Source organism: Puntigrus tetrazona, chromosome 8 (assembly GCF_018831695.1).
Source record: "Puntigrus tetrazona isolate hp1 chromosome 8, ASM1883169v1, whole genome shotgun sequence".
Classification (NCBI taxonomy): Eukaryota; Metazoa; Chordata; class Actinopteri; order Cypriniformes; family Cyprinidae; genus Puntigrus; species Puntigrus tetrazona.
This window is the reverse complement of record NC_056706.1, coordinates 22,549,880-22,569,748: the sequence shown is the minus strand read 5'-3', so window position 1 is coordinate 22,569,748 and position 19,869 is coordinate 22,549,880. Positions and strand designations below refer to the sequence as shown.

Below are 19,869 nucleotides of genomic sequence, written 5' to 3'. Positions count from 1 at the left end.
CACACATAAAAAAAGATTGTGTACAAAAAAGAAGAAAAAAAAATGTTTCTAAACGAAAGCTTATGCCTTAAAAAATTTTGAGAATTACCATGGAGAAAAAGCAGTCTGCTTTTAATAAATAACTCGTAAAACAGAAAGATTGTGCCAAAACAAACAAAAAACACAATGTAGTTTGAGAAAGGAATCTACTGTAATCTAATGTGCATTTAACATTAATCTAGACATGTTTAGATCATGTTTGCTCAGTCCTATTCCTGGATATCTCCCCACCAGACTTCAGTTCCAGCCCTGCTCCAACACAGCTGTCTGTATTTAACAAGTGCTACTGAAAAGACGAACTAGTTCAGTTGTGTTTGATCAGGGTTGGAGCTCAACATCGCAGGACAGTGGCTCTTGAGAAACAGGACTGAGTATCCTTGGTTTAGGTAAATACTGAAATGCTGATAATGAAAAAAGTTATTAAAATCATATCCAAAAAGTTATTAATGCTTATAGTAATATTATACTCTATAACATCAAAACCTATAACTTGGAATGTTTGATATCTTGAATGTTTGACAATTTTTTTAATTAAAGACATTTTAGAACAGTGACTAGAAATATTGTATAAATGCTGCTGCAATAACAGAAAAGCAACAATGCCTTTTCTTACCTGAAACATTCAGTGGCTTTTGAGAAGACAGGTGTTGTGGTTAGAAAGTATAACTGATTATGAGTCAGTTTCACCTGCTTTAGTGCAAATAAAAAGTGACAAAAGATGCATCCCAAACAAGCCCCAAAAAGGCAATGGTTTGTAGGTGGTGGCTACATACAATTGCTCTGTCCTTATACTTCCTGACTGATTTGTCTCTAGTTTTGTGTTTTGTTACAGTCCTTCTCACTACATGTAACATGAGGCAGTACCTGCAACCCAATCAGGTTGCACAGGTAGTCAAACCCCTGCAGAATGGCACATCCATACATTCTGGCACAAGGACGTTTGGGTGTCGAGGACCTGTGCACAAAGCCCAGCACCATGCAGCTCGACTGACATTTGACAGAGAACACTAGAATACAGCAGGTCTGCCACTGGTGCCCCATTCAAGGATGAGAGCATGTTTACAATGAGCATGTGACAGAAGAGTCTGGAGATGCCTTGTTGAACTGTCTGCAACATCATCAGGCATGATTGGTTTGGCAGTGGGTCAGTGATGTACTGAAGAGGAACATCCTTGGATAGTCAAACAGACCTCCACATACTTGCTAGTGCTACCCTCACTGCTGCAATGTACCAGCATGAAATCCTCAGAGCCTGTCAGGAATTATGTTTGTGTGTCAGACCCTGGGTTCTCCCCCTGTTGCATGACAATGCTGCCGAATGACAAAGGCATTAATGCCACTGATTGGCCCCCACATTTCTCAAGGTCCTGAATCAAATTTAAAACCTTTTGGTTTTACCAATGGGTTTGTGTTTTTGATTTCCATTTGGCCATGTCACGTAAATTTGTTCAGTAAATTTGATTTACAAAACTTTAATATTTTGTTCTGTGAGAGCCTATGTGTTTTGTTTTGTTTTTTGAGCAATACATGTATATTTTTAGCAATATACTTATTTTTCCAGGATTTGTTTAAAGTGCAGTTCCATTTGTTTAAAACACTATATCCACTGATACAAACGACAATTTCCATACCTAAATTTACAAAGTTTACATCAGTCATTTATTCAGTAGAACTCTGAAACAAGAAAGTAGAAGAGGCGAAAGCCTTTCTACTTTGCATGCTGTTTGGCCAAGAAACCAAAATCAGTCATATGGATCAAATTATGTGGCCACATACAAATGGCAGGATAACACCTGTTCCACCACGGTGTGCAATTTGATCTGACCTGGTCACAGTATTTGAAAATCACACAGCATTTGTTACATTTTTACATTTTCTTACACGCACGGACTCACATTTTATATTGTTTCATTTTTTGTGTGCATTTATTGGCATCGCACGTTTTAAAATCTGTATCGACTGAGAGTTTTTTATTTTTGTAATGACACCATCACCATCAGATGACACCATCATCCTTCTGTGTTTATGTTCTGTTTATATGAGGCAGTGAGTATTGTATTTATGGATTATGTACAGATGACTATGGACTCAACAGGTCAGCACAATGTTTTTGCTTTGTTTTCATTTAAATTGTTATTTATTCTATAGGCAAAAATTATAAATTGACAGTATGTGTTTTAAAGACTTTTCAAAGTGTTCAAGTGTATTAATGACATCCCTGTTGTGTAGTCAGTTCTTACCTGTTAGTTACATTGTTTGTGCTCACGGGTAAGGTGAGTTCCTACTATTCATTTACTATGTGATTATTTGCATCTGTTTGCATGCATGTCTGAAGTTAACATAACTTGAGAGATATGTGCTGTGGCCTGCTAATACCTGGCAAATGGTTCTCCTCGTTAATGCTTATTTTTTATTTTATTGTCTTTATCAGATAAAAGTCTGAGATGTGTCCCTTTGCATTTTTCAATGCCCATTGTTGCTGACCACATCATTTTATATTTTATATAATATCAGTGGATGTTATTAATAAACATTACATTTTCTGTTACTTCGCTTGCTTAGTTTGTCTATGTATTTATTTTTTCTGTTAAATTGAAACTTAATTGCACTTTTGCATAAATTGAACTTTATGTCAAAAATGAATAAGGCAAAAATATGCTCAGTCCAAGTTCGAATAAAAGCCAGTTTTTATATCCCTCCTCTCAAAGTATTTCTTTTTTCGTTTCTTATAAAATTACATTTATTTAAAAATAAAATAGTTTGAAGCATTTAGTTGGGACCATTTTTTTTACATTCATGTGATAGGCTAGCGATCTACTAACATGGCAATCTTAGTTTTCATCCAGTCTTCCAGCTGCACTAAAGGCGTGCTTATACTTTGAAGCTCTTCACAGTCTCTGAATATTATGATATTGGTGTTTCTGATCAGCACGGCACGGCTATGTGGCAAAAATTGTCCATTACAATTGTACAGTAGAATGTTCTCAGCGCTGTACTAGTCGATTAAATAATGATAATGGACTAGGCCCACCATTGCTTTGCAGTCCGCCATTGCTCCATGATCTCTGTAGGTGGTGGGCATCTGGTTACTATCTTGTAAGTACTTGATCAGTATGATGGCACATGAATGAGCATGCCCATTCAGTGCTGAGCTGCCTGAATTAATTTAGGACAAAACCACTGGATACAGCTGACTTAATATGCCCAATATCCTGAAGTGTATTCTGTACATTGAGTAGTCTTGTTCTTATGGTGAAGACCCCCAGATATGCCCCATCCGAGTTGTGCTTCCCTTTCTGAAAGACAGGTGGCAGTGGAGACCGTCCCTGTCCAGCTTAAGAGTGTACATACATGTTACATCACGATGCAGTGGACAGTAGGTCTTTGGGAAAGCAGGAGATTGAACCATACAAGACTGCATCCTTCGAAGGACGGATTGGTATTAATTATTTTGATCCATTTCCACTCCCTTAAGCATCCATGTAGCAAGCCACCAGCAAGCCTGGTCTGTGCCCCAAACCTGGTTGCAATTTACACTGCACTGTCGTCCTCCTCTTTTCAACCAATCACTGCAGTGCTTTCAGCTACACACAACATTGCCCAATGGCATGACTTCTTATCCTTTCCACTCTCTTTTTTCTAGCTCCAGCGACAAACACCACCATGAGGCTGGCTCCACTAGTCACTCAAGAACAGCCATCTTACCTTTACTTTTCTGGTGAGGCTGCCTCCACAAATGGTTACTGGCCCCACCCTATCTTTTAACCTTTCTCTCCAATCAAAAACCTCACTACACTTTATTCACAGCAGTCTGACCGAATGCCATTCTGGAACCACACCTGTGCTAATACCATCTACTCTCAAATTTTCACAGGAATTTCAAAGCGCAGACCCTGAAGACGGACCGTCGCTGATCCCAGTAAACCTCTCCTTGACTTCATCACTCTGTTCTATCCTCAAAGCAGTTTCACCCAGAACTATTCTTTCACATCTATCAGCATAGTGACATTTCAAAGCATTTCAACTCTCCTATACCCTTCCATTTACATATTTTCTCTCCATGCAATTAGTGATTATAGCTAAAATTCCATTAAGAGCCTCCAATCCAGGTCTCTTGGAGGTTCAGGATTTCCAAAGTAAATTCAAGGTGGCTTTCAAGAGTAAAGACAGCAACTTCTCTGGTAACGCTAGAGAAGGCAGCATTGTGCTCATATTTGCAGCTTTATCAGCCATTTTATAGGCAAGATGGCAGGAAAATGCCAACAAATTCCACATTTCAAGGAAAGTCTGTCTCCTTTAGAGACAATTTCACATAGTGACATCTGTGCCACGCATTAACTTTGAAATGGCACTATAAGTAATTTGCACAATCTGACATAGTTGCATTTAATATTTCACTGGAAATTAAGTGCTGAGCATCCAGCCAAGGACTGGCCTCAACTGAGCCTGGTTTCTCAAGGGTTTTTCTTTGGTTCTTTGCCGCTGTCACCTCTGGCTTGCTTAGTTGGGGACACTTAATTTTTTAACGTTCATTGTCACTTTGATTACAGAGACTGTCTACTTCTCCCTCCCAAGTAAAGCCGCAGAGAAATACCTGGAGGTTCGGAGAGAAATTCTTGCTCACTTGGTCCTGTCCTCCATCCCTGCCACCTAGCTGTTCCAGGACTGGGAATACAAACCCCATGTACCGTAGCTATTGGCTGCTAGAGGGGGATCCATCAGCACAAATTCTCAAGTTGGGGGTAATTTAACCATCTCACAGCCCAGACACCCAGGTATCTCTCGTACCACTGGTCTTGTACAGAACACCTGCTGGTGGCCCCAGATGACTAAGGACATTGCTCAGTATGTTAAACCTTGTCAGATCTGTGCCCAATCTAAAACACCCAAGGAATTGTTGATCATAAAGCAGGAATGTATAGTGTCTAGACATTTGATAGATGCCAGCTTAAAATTTTCAACAAAATTTTCCTAAAACACATTTACATTTGCTTAAACCACCATTTACAAACATGACGAAGAGGTCCACAAAGTATGCTAATTAGTTATTAATAGAGCATTACACCACAAAGTTCTCCTCATGCGTAGCAAATTTGCAATCTTCATGTCTAAGTTTTGTGAAACAAGCTGTAACCAAGCTGTAGCAGGCAGCAAGCTGTAACGTGTTTTAGCAGGGTAGTTCAGAAAAAATAATCAAATACAGAATAATAATAATAACTATGAATAAAATAACTATAATAACTATGCGTTAAGTTTGAGAACAAACTTTGAAGTTTAAAGTTTTAAATGTTTAAAGCAGTTGCACAAGCATGAAGTTTGAAAGTTTAGATAGATGTCGCTAAAATGTTGTTAGCATGTTTTAATGTGATTTTCATGTTCTTACCATTTTTCTATTATTTCTAAAATATGTCCTGTTTTAGTAAAATTTGCATTTATAGCATAAATAATTCTTCAGCAGGTGAAACTGGTGATGGTAAATGCAAAGATTAATGGGCTGACGCAGAAGCTTGGCCACTGTCTTTAAAAAAAAAATAAATTAAATTAAATGCAGGATTGCATCTTTCACATTCAAGATGCAGTTATGAAGAATTCAACTATCAAGTCCTGTGACCTGCGTGTAGCATGGGATACACGCTATGTTCAATTAAATGCATTGCTCTTAATATCTTTGGCACCACTGTTCGTTTAATCATGTACTAACTGCGACTCAAAAAAAATCTGGCCCTCTGCATTTAAGTAATCACTGGAAACTCACAATCAGGTTTTATGGTAAGTATACTTCAAATTAAATTCTCCCCCTAAGTATATAAAATGTTTTCTTTCCTCAAACTAATAAAATAAAAAATAAACAACCACAATGTTAATAAAAAACAGATTCCAATATCAAATTGAAATGAAAATTACACTGGTTTTGAGCACTCAAATAAATCCTTGGTGGTATACTCTCTGTTACTCGCACAATGAATTAAACTGTCATTTCCAGATATACAATCCACATTCACGGCACAAAATATATTCCTTAAAGAATCCTCTTTCTGAAGTAGGTTCAAATCTGTCCAAAACGTTTTGATATCAGTTTGATCTCAATCACTTATCTCAAATCCAACGATGCAGCAGTAATTCACTGTTCCTGAAATCCTTTCCTCTTGAACAGAAAAGGTAAAGTTCCAGTTTTTGTAAACTCTCTTAACTTTTGTCTTCTTCTTTCAGATTCGATTCGGTCGGCTCGCCATCCAAGAAAACATCCAAAGCAAATCCACTGAAGAAAAAAAAAACTGACCAATTAAAATAAGCCAGCGTTTCAAATTGGTGTAATCTCAAAACGAATACTCTTACATAACTATTTATCTTACATTATGATAAACATTCTGTTTCACAAAATCTAACAATAATATTTGCATAAATTGCCTAATATGTCACACGTGAGCCCTTATGGTAGGGAACGTATCAGATTCTGCGGCCACGTGACCTGCAATCCACGTGCGGTTAACGATCATCAATTTAAAAAATAACAGTGCAAAATACACATACATTTCAATAAAGATTTAAAACGTAATTGTAAAAAATAAGCGCATGACCACAGTTTAACGACATTTAAACTGAATAACTCACCATATCCAGTATTCCGTCGCAAAACTCAAAAAAAAAAATTCTTTGAAACAAAAATAATTACTGGATGTTAGCAATCGAAATCTCCCATCTTCAATCACCACAAAAAAAACAAAATTCTTATCTCACTCCCCAAAGTATATTTTCGTTAATTAGGAGCTCTACTTCAAGTTTCAATCTTTCTCCGCGGCTTCCTCATTCCACTCACTCGTCAGAGAGAGAGCGCATAAAGCGTCTCATTGGTCAACTACGCCTAATCTAATTTTTATTTTTTCTTTCTTTTTTTCCCACTATTTACTTAATTTAAATTAACAATTATATACACATGAACTTCCAATAATAATCACAAAACTATTTATAAATATATACAAAAATAATTGTAAACCTGGAACAAAAGTTAGTCCGGGTTACATGCGCACTTATTTATAGACCTTCAAATCATAATAAGAACTTTATTCAGGATTTCTGAACTTTTCTGTCAAATATACTGTAGATAAATTACTGATCTTGGGTTACTTAAATATTAATGTACGTTGCCCTTCCCATTATCTGGTGAAGAGGTTTGTACAACTCATTAACGGACCTATATATACGTGGACATACTATTGATCCTGTTTTATCTTTTGCCCTTCCGGCTTGTAACTTATGTATTAGGGAAAGCTGTTTGCCTGATCATATGTCTGTCATGTTCAACCTATTACTCCCATATTCGCCCCCAAGTGAGCAGAATACAGCTTGAACGGTTTAAGTAGTGCCATCAAAGAGCCACCGTACTGAGAATCTTAAGGTTCTGTTTAATGAGACCTATACAATGTCTTGCACTAAGACCAAAAGTCTTTAAACTGAGTTTGCACCCTTGGTTTAGTCACCATATGTGCGCTTAGACAGGAGTTGTGTAAAGCAGAATCCCATTCAGACATAATTTCCTGATGCTAACCAGCTCTCGAGCATCTGCCGCTGTGCACGTTTGCTCCCGGAAGGCTCTCTTTGAGGCTCTCTCGTCAGTGTTCCTCTGAGGAGGTTGATGTGGAGAGCGTCAGTGAGGATTTGCCACCTTAGTCTCCCCAGTTCGAGGAGCTTTTGGAACTGAAAACTTGCGTTGTAGCCAAGGTGAACATCAGTTGGCCCACCAAGCCACAAAAAAGCAAGTTAGATGAACACTTTCTGAGGGCGAGGCCACCACCTCCATGCCAGAGCTTGTTCTTCCCTGATCTCCACATTCAAGTATTGAGATCATAGAGTAGACCATTCTTAACCTGCCTCTTCATCTGCGCCTCTGATTATCACAGCAATGCAGACAGTTACCAGGAGGCCTGTAAACAAGTGCCAGTGTTCCAGCGCTTCCTGGGGCTGCTGGGTCGAGGGTCCCACCTCAGAGGGGTGTGATCAGCAGTGCTCTAAGCTGGGGACTTTGAAGGTAATACTGGAGCCATTCCCATTTTGGACACTGTGTCTTGTTCTCTTTGGGGAACCATAGTTAAATGCTTACCAGGCAGACTTTCTCTCCAAATGTATGCATTCTTAACATTATTCAGCATAATATATTCATGATTGTTTTTAGTCAGGGTTTAGGGCACATCATAGTACTGAAATGGCTCTGTTTAAAGTGTCAGTTGACCTCTTGCTCACTGAAACAAATTTTGTAGGATGAGAAGTAGAAGGAGGGAACCAGTGAACATTTAACACTTTAATAATAAAATAAACACAAAAGTGAAGTGGCAGCCCCTCGCAGATGACTGCTGTACACAAAACACAAATAAAGTCCAGGCATGATCCTCTCTCATCTTGCTCTCCCTGCTCCTCCTTGGAACTTGAGACTGGTAAGTGGCGCAGGTGTCGCTCATTATCATTCAACTCCACTGGTCTCGCTTCATTCCCATGGCTCTCTGCTCCACCCCACTCACTACACTCACTTTTATTTTTTATTTATTTTAGTCCCTTGGCCACCTAGGCCAGTCTTCTCTTTCCTCAGCTCGCAGGGTGCAAATTCTGATGAAGCTTTGACTTAGCAGTTGTCTTAGAAATTCGGATTTGATTTTCTGCTGTGCAATGTGCATGTTTCAGCACTTGACTGCTGTCTGTGAGAATATTACTCCCTTCATCTTCTATCAGTATAGGAGAGCATAGGTCTAAGTGGACGTCCATGACATGCGGAGTCCCACAAGGCTCAATTCTTGCGCCGCTCTTGTTTGGCCTGTATATGCTCCCACTAAGTCAAATAATGAGAAAGAATCAAATTGCCTATCAGAGCTATGCTGACGACACACAGATTTACCTAGCTTTATCTCCAAATGACTACAGCCCCATTGAATCACTCTGCCAATGCATTGATGAAATCAACAGTTGGATGTGCCAACATTTTCTTCAGTTAAACAAGGAGAAAACTGAGGTCATTGCATTTGGAAATAAAGATGAAGTTCACAAGGTGAATGCATACCTTAACTCAAGGGGTCAAACAACCAAAAGGCAAGTCAAGAATCTTGGTGTGATTCTAGAGACCGACCTTAGTTTCAGCTGTCATGTCAAAGCAGTGACTAAATCAGCGTACTATCACCTAAAAAATATTGCAAGAATAAGATGCTTTGTGCCCAGGCAAGACCTGGAGAAACTAGTCCATGCCTTCATCACCAGCAGGGTGGACTATTGTAATGGTCTCCTCACTGGCCTTCCCAAAAGACCATCAGACAGCTGCAGCTCATCCAGAACGCTGCTGCCAGGATCCTGACTCGAACCAGAAAATCAGAGCACATCACACCAGTCCTCAGGTCCTTACACTGGCTTCCAGTGACATTTAGAATTGATTTTAAAGCACTTTTACTCGTTTATAAATCACTCAATGGACTAGGACCTAAATACATTGCAGATATGATCACTATTTATACACCTAACAGACCACTCAGATCACTAGGATCAAGTCAGTTAGAAATACCAAAGGTTCACACCAAACAAGGAGAATCTGCTTTTAGTTATTATGCTGCTCGCATCTGGAACCAGCTTCCTGAAGAGATCAGATGTGCTGAAACATTAGTCACTTTTAAATCCAGACTCAAAACTCATCTGTTTAGTTGTGCATTTACAGAATGAGCACTGTGCTGCGTCCGAACTGTGCTACTTTGCTTCTTTTATTTTAAACTGTTTTAAATCAATCTCTTTTTGCTTTAAATTCAATTTATCTTAAATCAGTGTTTTTATTTTATTTTAATTTCTTTTATTGTTATTTAAATCTTGTAATTATTCTATTTCCTCTTTTGTAAAGCACTTTGAATTACCATTGTGTATGAAATGTGCTATATAAATAAACTTGCCTTGCCTTGCCTTGCCTATCACGTAATTCTTGTTTTGTTGTGATCTTTTGAGAACTCTGAATGTGCAGTAGGCCTGTTTGCTGTTATCAAACAATGAGTCTAAAAGAGTGATGTTACACATCTCTTTATTTCCTTATGTTGAATCACTTTGTTTATCCCCAATTGTAAGTCGCTTTTATCCAACCACCGCATGTAACTGAAATATGATTTTTGCCCTGTTATGTTACTGTTGGCTGGTATTGGGACGTTGCCTGTTTTGACCATGTTGTGTGCAAATAAAGCTTTCACTTGGATCTCCAATGCTTGTCAGAGTCCCGTCTTTACAGAATGGCTTTTACACAACCCAGGAGAATGAACCCAGCACTTTGTCTTGTTCAACTCCGTCAAGATGACCGGCCCATTGAGGATAACGTGTCGGAGTTTTGTGATCTTTGCTAGCAGATAGACTTCAACGAAACTTTCTTGAAGGACATTTTCTGTTATGGTTTACATCTCACAGGTAATACTCCACACTGAACTCATCATTGGAAAAATGTATCAACTTTGCATTGCAGTACCCCCACGTTAGTGTCTTTCATGTCAGGAATAGTTTCAGCCGGGTCACAAAACGGCCACCACTATGCCAGAGCCTGCTTACAAAATGGCTGCCATGCCTGCAGGCATTCATGTCACGACTGCTCACCCTAAGTCTCACAAGCCAAAGCCTGCTCACATCATGCCGATTGCTCCCGGATCTCATCCCATTAACTCAGATAAGTGCTAGGCCTCTACTGTCCACAAGTCTGCCCCCGAGGCCTCTCCTGTTCACGAGTCTGCTCCAGTGCCTCCAGAGGTATCAGCTTATGCTGTACATCCCTCCAACATCTTCTGCAGAACCTCTAGCGGTGTCTGCCTTGGCCGTAGAACTTCCTACTGGAACTTACAATCTGACCTGTTACAGCCAGGGGTTTATGTAACACAAGGCCAGCAAAGGGAGCTCTAAGCTCTGATCTGTCTGTCTTCGCTCCCACTGCAGTTTCTCTCTGGTTGCCGGCTATTTAAGATGGGCCTTGCCAAACAAGAGACTCAAATTTAGTACTTGGATTTGGACTTTGCCTGTTATGACCATATTTTATGCAAATAAAGCTTGCACTTGGATCTCCAATGCTTCTCATAGGTCAGTTTTTACAATATGTGAACCTTAAATGTATTCTTAAATATTTGTATAGAAAATAAAAATGTATAATGTGAGTCTGAACAGTCAGTATGACATCAAATAGCTGATCCACATCTTTCAAACTGATATGAATTACTTGGACACTAAATCATTTTGAAAATATTCTTTATTACATAGAAATGCTTCTTTTTTTTATCACATTTAAATGTAAATTAGCATATAAATAAAAAGTAAAACAAAATTAAAAAGTTAAATAAAAACATTTTGTATATTTAAATGCATCTTTTATTCTCATAAATCACAGTTGCTTAATGCAGAAAAAACACAGAATAGATCAATATTCTCTACTTTGCCTATGAGCTTCTTTAAAACTGTGGTAACATAATAGTAAAGAATCTAAACAACTAGTTTAAGTGGTAATTCTTGATACACAAAAACTATTGTCTAAGTCCTACTAATGGTTTGGGTGTAATTCTGAATAGATGTTTGAAAGTATGCCGGAGTGTTTTTTTGTGGTTGGAATATTATAATGTAAGATTTTGGTATGAAATAACTAAAAAGAATTCCATTTATACTGGATATCTGGGCCATTGCATTAAAAATTACTATGTATTTGCTCTTGATAGTGATAGCGATAGTGAAATATGCGATCCAGGTCAGATAGTACAAAATGAGACTAAACGTGATTGACTTAGCCTCATTGTAATTTTTTGGCAGATCTCTTCCCATATAAGAAAACAGTAGACACAAGAAACCAAGAAACCAACTTATAAACACTACTACGGATATGGTTATAAAGTTCCCCCTTTCACAGATGAGTAGAAGTTGGTCTTTAGACGTCAATGTGTCAGCAATGAGTTTGACAGGATTGACAGTCATCCATATCACACATGAGATTAAATGAATGAAAGAAGCAAATGCAATGAAGAGCCACTGGCCATTGTGTTTTACCCAAAGGCTGTGCAATCTCGGGAACTGAGCAGCCATTTTAAAAACACAAACAATTTGAAAAGAACGGACAGTCAAACACGAAATACAGACAGTGAAGAAAAAGCAAATATAGCATTTCTTAGAAGGCAAAATGCAAATGTGGGTTTTCAAAGAAAAACACACGCTTATGCTAGACAGAAACAAACTAGTCAACATGAGGAAACACATGCTGCCACCAGCAGACTTCACCACTGGTGTGTCGTAATTGTAGGCAAAAATGCAAAATACAGCAATAAGGAGAAAAATCAAGAATACAGTAGAAATCATAACAATAATGGAGGGAATTTCTGTGAACTGTACATAGACAACAGAACGAGTCTTACATGTCGTGCTGCCCTCATCAGACCATTCACTCTCTGCACATGGAAAACAGGTGTAGGGGTCTCCTGAAAAACAGTAAAATTAATATAGAAAACGTTTAGTAATTGTGTTTTGCTAAGAGCCACAGTAATGATAGTCCTTTCAATTGATTAATGGAAGTCAATAGAATGATTTCCCTCATTTTTCAAAATACCTTCTTTTATGTTCTGCAGCTAAGGTAGAACATAACAGAACAGCTTAAAATACTTACTAGAAAAATCTACATAGCTGTTACGTGGACATTTTTTACATGCAAAACAGCAACTATGAAAACCTTCAGGTTGTCTTGCATATCCCGCCTTACACTCAACAGAGCAATTTGAGAAAGGAACCTTTAAGGAATAGGAAAACATGTTATTAAAGTGAACTATTTTTACACATATTTTATACTTTTCTATACATTAAGATCAGTGGCCTCAAACAATTAACACAGCTTGAAAATTAAACATTATAATTTCTAAAACTATGAATCAAACTTTTAGATCCGCAACTGTCAGACACCTAAAATTAAACCCTATAGTCTTTATTCCAAAAAAAAAGCTTAATTAACTTAATTAGCTTTGTTTGGAGAAATGTATTTTAAAGCTAAATGTTTAGATGATGGTTCAACAAAAATTTACTTACAGCACCAATGTCATGCCACGGCATGCGAGTGTTGTCAATGATGAAATTAATTTCTGGAAGTTTATTATACATGCCCACCACCTCAAACTGTGGAGGATTCACATCAGTGCGCCAGAGCACAACTGCATAACTGATGGTTGGATCATAATTTTTATCGTATTTCACCTGACGGCCATCGAGTGAAAAATTCAACTTTTTTATTTCTTCCAGGAGCTATTTTGTGTTCAAATAAAAAGAGACAAATCATTTCTAATAAGTGTACAATTACAATAATAAAACTTTTGTTTTATTCACAAGGTTACTTTAGAAAATTAAATAACCAATAATACAATGATTAATATGCAAAAAAAATATATATATTTAAATAAAACATTGTTACTTCAGTAACACAATTAAAATAATTAAACTTAATTTAAATGTATTCACTAACCATGTATGGCTTGGCTATTGTGTTTTTGTGACATTTGTTCATGTCGCACTGCAGAACTCTATGTAATGCATGAGCTATGGTATATATGGCAGAATAGATGGAAAAGGAGTGTGTGGAACTCTCATTTATAATCTCCTCTGCAGTCATTAATGAACAGTAATCACAAGCTTGATTACAAGTCTTGATCTTCCCCTGGCGTTCACTCTCAGCTCTATCATTATGGCCAGCATCAGTTGTTCCTTTGTCTTTATAGATAAATTCATTAAATCCAGGCAATGACAAGAGTCTCTCTGCAATACCAATGACTGTGCCAATTTTCCTGATTCCTGGTTCTCTTGGAATCTGTTGATTCATAGCCCATGAATGACTTGCAATCCATACTTTGTCCTGGATGTTGTTTGCTATGGCTGCTTTGATCATTTTGCTTGCGTATTGTGGCAAAGCAAAAAGTACAATGACTTTGATGTTGAGTTTTTCAATCTTTTTAAGTGTTAGACTGTAACTTGTGTCTAGAGTTAGTCCCTCTTGATAGGCCAAACAAATGCCTGTATTATTTATATACTTGTTAAACAGCTTTAGTCCGTCTGTGCTGTAATCATCTTGACTACCAATAAAGGCAACCCAGTTCCATCCAAACCACTGTATGATGTGAATAATCATCTCTACCAGGTCTTTGTTGCTAGGCATTGTTCTTACAAAGGAAGGATACTGAAGTTTATCACTTAATGCATAGCTAGTAGCTCCATAATTCACCTTTGAAAGAGAAGAAAACACTCCATTAGCTTTAAAACTTGGTCCTTAACAAAATATAGGAATAAAAGTGTGTAAGCATTTTTTTATCTAACTGTGTAATTTACCATTGGTATTAGGTTCATTGTGAACAGTGGTGCAACAGTTATAGTTCTTGTGCTTCCATATGGCCCTGTTAAAGCAATCACTTTTGGCTGATAGTTGTTGAGTTTTTCTTTAGGTCTTATCGAGCCATTCTTTGAGATGAAATTTAAGACTGAATGGAAATTCCTTGTGTTAGAACAATGGTCAAAAATTTCATATCCCAGAGATACATTGGGCAAAAGAGCTGAGGAATTATTGATCTCCTCAACGGCAAACTTCATTACTTGCAACATTTTATAGCCAGATTGTGAGAAACTGTGCCTTAAAAAACAGTGACAAAGTTAATAACATGTGACTTTGAGGAAATGCTTCTTTGATTTAAATCACTCTTAACTCTAGACTGGTTAAAATATCCTTACCTGAAACATTCAGTGGTCTCTGGAGTGAAAACAGGTGTCACACGGTCAATTTCATGTAAAACAAAAAGGCCACCCAATAAGTAATCTCCCTCCAATCTGAATTCAGATGTTGAACAAGAAACTTTAAAAAAGGAACAATTAGTAAAGCACAAAAGAAAAACGTAAATGCTTCTGAGAAGCATGGTTAAAGTTGGACTGCTGATCATAAAGCAGGAATGTATAGTGTCTAGACATTTGAGAGACGTCAGGCTCATATTTTCAACTTAATTTTCTTAAAGCACATTTAAATTTGCCTAAACCACCATTTTCAAACATGATACAAATGTCCATTTCCATGTCTAACTCACACAATGTATGTTAATCAGTTATTAAATAGAGCATTACACCACAAAGGTCTTCTCGTACATGGAAAATTCTAAAAGAATTTGAATCTGCAAATCAAACTCTTCTGAGACAAGCTACAACATTCTCAACCCATCAGGTTGGATTATCACAAAGGTTTTCCAGTTTGGAGATAGTGAAAAAATATATAAAAGACGTTTTATCTGCAAGGTAAGGAAGGAGCATATTCAGATATTCAGCCAATTCAGCACATGTGGAGCTCATTCAGTTGATCAACATTTAATTGATTAGAAAACCCAGATACCTGGCAATTGAATGGCAAATTTGGCCTGTGTTTTTTTTCTTTTAAGTTCCAAACAACTATAGATTGTATACCAAAACCAGAATAATTCAGATTACATGCATATAATAAAGGGGACAAAATGGGATTCAATTTGTATGCAAATCCAATATGAACCAGTCAACAGAGTCACCAATGTATGCTTACTTTAACGTTGGGGCCCAGTTCGTTGGTGCACATTCACAGATGAAAACATCAAAATACTCGCTCGTGATCTACGAGTCTCGAAAAGGGCTTCACTTATGTCCTCTTGGCGATAATGTAGCAGTATTGAAAACACTCCCGGCTTCTCATCTTCAGCCTCGAACCTTCACTGGCACACAAGTCCAGCCCGAACGAATTTAGCGAATTTCGATTCCACCATGAACTTCTATGATGCAAACACCTTTCGCGTAGGCAAATATCTCTGTCTATGAGGCAGAGTGTCTCTAGCCATCAGACTCAGGAGATCACAAAGAAATTAATAATAATTTAAACAATAAACCAAATGAAACAAGGGTTGTTTTTGTACACTTTGGGCCTTATGTTACAAAGAACATAAATGGTATACAAAAATGACGATGGCAGATCTTCACACAATCAAAACTTATATTAAGGCTGCGTCCCAAATGGCATACATCCATACTATATAGTAGGCAAAAAGCAGTAGGTGAGCAAATGAGTATATTTGAATCCAGAGTATTTATAAAACAGTAGCCTGTAAATACATGATTGTCAAAACAATGTGTTTGAATTAAGCTTTTGTTTCATGTGTTTGTTTTTGTTTCAGTTGTCGGAGACATTAAACATCATCACTCTGAAAAGTTGATTAATTTACAGCATTTTCCAAACGTAGTGTATGATTTATAGTACAATTAATTGTAGAATAACCAATTAATACTTTCCAACATTTTATATTGTTTTGCCCCAAAATGCAACACAAGCCTTCAGATGGAGGATCTTTTATTACTTTTGCAACTGATGCAGACATCCTGGGTTCGGACCACAAGGTAAACTCATATGCAAACACCACATTTACTGGCTTAGTTGGTGTAAAAGTGAAACTTTAATGATGCATAGGGCTTATACAGCCACAAAAATGTTACGTTTACGGCCATATATGAAGCTGTTGCAAAGCATAGATTAAGAACTTTCTAGAGAAAATAACATTTTGTGTATCCACTCTAACAAAATGTGGTACTTTAATCGCAAAAATTTCCATATCCACAAACTAGCTAAAACTGGTAGCTAAATGTCATAATGGCAAATTCGCTGATCTATATACAGATGAATAGTTCTGTGGGCAAGATGAGAACATAGATAAGGTTTGTCCAAAAGGTCACTGTATTTGGCCCTAAACTTTTTTTTAAAAAAAGGCACAAAAGGAATGGGTAAGTCACTAAATCTAGCGACAAAATAGCTTAATTGGCAACACTGTGCAGTGAAAAAGTGCCAATATACTGGTCCTGAAGCATGTGCTGACAAGAGACAGGTGCAGGTGATTAAAAGATCGGTGGGTGGTGCTGACAAAAGATGCTGTCATGACTGTGAGGAGCCTCCTCAAAGATGCTGCACTGCGTGGAGCTGGTCTTTAAGGATTCCTATTCTTCTCATTCTCCAGGCTCCAAATGGGAAATTACATGGTGTTTTGGAAGCAAATTTGGAACCAAATGAATCCACTGTTGTCACAAGCTACGCCAAGCAACCAGAATCACCTTGAATCAGCGAGAGGCTCTGATTTGTCCTTGCATGACCAGTGCCCATGGATGCATGCATTTACTTTATCAGAGTTTGTTGAAAATCTGGATGCATAAGTGTGGTCTGGAGCACACATCCAGGGACCACTGGATTCCACCTTCAAATCCTTGGTTTCTGGTGATAGAAAATAATTAAATCAAACAGTAAAGAATAAGGCCCACTTGGTTAATCTGGGATTCATGTAGGGGTTCCACTCTCCTGGTCAGAGTTACAGAGTTCTTGATGAAGCACCAGCAAACGTTTGCAAAGCCCAGGAACTCCATAATGGTTGTGGGAGTAGGCCCAGATCTTACAGCTTGGAACTTCACCTTTTCCATCTTGATAAAAGTGTTCACTGATGTAACAGTCAAAAACTACAAGGAATACTGCCTGAATGAGCATTTATCTGCATAGAGGAAGAGCCGTTTTTATTGAGGACCACCAAAATGTTGTGATGAATGGGCCGTTGACCTTGCCATACAACATGATACAATATTTATAGTGGGTAGGTGGGACACGGAAAAGTGCACACCGGTGTAGGATAGTGATTTAATTTGAAAAGCCTGGTAATCAGTGCAATGCCATAAACTTATATCCATTACATTACATTACATTTAGTCATTTAGCAGACGCCTTTATCCAAAGCGACGTACAAATGAGGTAGGCATATAGAAGCAAATTAATATCAGCAAAAGGGCAGTAGTGCGTAAGTGCTCTGAGTGGGGTCTTGTCTTACCTAATGCAGACATGAGGCTTTTTTTTTTTTTTTTTTTTTTTTTTTTTTTTTAAACAAGAAAAGGATAGGAAGAAGCAGGAGAAGAAGAGAGTGCTATCAATGTTGGGCCAAGTGTAAGCGAAAAAGATGAGTTTTGAGTTGGTTGCTAGTGGCAACGGGCAGATCGTTCCACCAGCGAGGAACAGACCAGGTGAAGGTTTCGCAAGAGTGATTTTACACCTTTTTGTGAAGGCACTGCAAGACGCCTTTCGTTTGCAGAGCGTAGGCACCAGGAGGGAACATATGATTCAATTAGTGAGTGTAAGTACGAGGGAGCGGAGCCTGTGATTGTCCTGTAGGCCAGCATCAGGGATTTGAATTTGATGCGGGCATCTATAGGAAGCCAGTGTAAACTAATGAAGAGGGGTGTGACGTGGGCCCTCCTTGGTTCGTTGAAGACCACCCTTGCCGCTGCATTCTGGACCATCTGAAGAGGTCTGGTTGTAGAGGCTGGGAGGCCAGCAAGGAGGGCATTGCAGTAATCAAGTCTTTTCAGGACTAGTGCCTGGACGAGGATCTGTGTAGCGTGTTCTGATAAGTACGGTCTGATTTTCCTGATGTTGTACAGCACAAACCTACAAGATCGAGCAGTTTTTGAAATGTGCTCGGTGAAAGTTAGCTGGTCGTCAATGATCACTCCAAGGTTCCTAGCTGACCTAGACGAGGATACAGTAGCCGAGCCTAGCTGAAAAGATAGTTTGTGCTGTATGTTGGGATCGGCCGAAAAAACAAAAAGCTCTGTTTTTGTGAGGTTTAACTGCAGGTGATGATCCTTCATCCAGACTGAGATGTCGTTTAGGCATGCAGAAATACGTGCAGAAACATTGTGGTCGTCTGGTTGGAAGGAGAGATGGAGTTGAGTGTCGTCAGCGTAGCAGTGATAAGAGAAGCCATGCTTCAGAATGACAGAACCCAGTGATGTCATGTAGATGGAAAAAAGCAGTGGCCCAAGTACTGAGCCCTGAGGCACTCCAGTAGTGAGGTGATGAGACTCTGAGACATCGCCCCTCCATGATACCCTGAAAGACCTACCAGAGAGGTAGGACTCAAACCACCGAAGGGCTGTTCCAGCGACACCCACCTGCCTGAGGGTTGATAGGAGAATGTTATGGTTTACAGTGTCAAAAGTAGCAGACAGGTCCAACAGGATAAGCACTGAAGATTTTGATTGTGCTCTTGACCGTCTCAGTGCCTCAATGACCGATAGAAGTGCAGTTTCTGTGGAGTGGCCGCTTTTGAAACCTGATTGGTTGCTGTCCAGGAGATTGTTTTGTGAGAGATGGGAGGAAAGTTGGTTAAAAACAACACGCTCTAGTGTCTTAGCCATGAAAGGGAGGAGAGATACAGGTCTGTAATTTTCAATGAGCTCAGGGTCAAGTGTGGGTTTTTTAAGGAGAGGGGCAACACGAGCCTCCTTAAAAGCTGAGGGAAATGTACCAGTGTAGATAGAGTTGTTGATAATGTGGGTGAGTGCAGGGAGGACGGAGGGAGCGATAGCCTGAAAGATGTTAGTAGGGATGGGATCTAAAGGGCAGGTTGTGGCATTCGTGGCAAGGACGATTTTTGATACCTCTGTTTCAGAGAGGAGGGAGAAAGTGGAGAATGTGTTGGGGTGCTGTGGTTTGATGTGTGCATATCCGTTCCATGAAGAAGACCTGCTTCAACAGGTATACGATTTTGCTTTTAAATAAGTCTAAAGGACATGATTAGCTGGATCAGGTGTGTTTAATTAGGGTTTGAGCTAAACTCTGCCGAGCTGTGGCTGTCTAGGAATTGTGCTTAACCTCTGATATACAGCCTTGTTTCTGCCTCCCCTATGTATTCCTCTGAGAGCTTCTGTCAGTTAATTAGAGATGTGTCTGATTATTAATATTTAATGAAACCAATACAGTTAAACAGAAAACTGAATTTGGTAAAAATAAAACTGAAT

At 38.6% G+C, this 19,869-nt stretch overlaps 1 protein-coding gene across 1 annotated transcript; it reads right to left on the bottom strand.

Moving 5' to 3' along the window:
• Positions 1-11,553: 11,553 nt before the first annotated feature.
• Positions 11,554-14,882, bottom strand: LOC122351043 (taste receptor type 1 member 1-like). Its single transcript, XM_043247882.1, is given in 8 exon segments — positions 11,554-12,161; positions 12,164-12,207; positions 12,209-12,485; positions 12,671-12,791; positions 13,084-13,296; positions 13,514-14,266; positions 14,371-14,668; positions 14,767-14,882. Coding segments are annotated over 7 exon segments (2,286 nt in total). The 5' UTR covers positions 14,641-14,668; positions 14,767-14,882.
• Between the last annotated feature and the right edge of the window lie 4,987 nt (positions 14,883-19,869).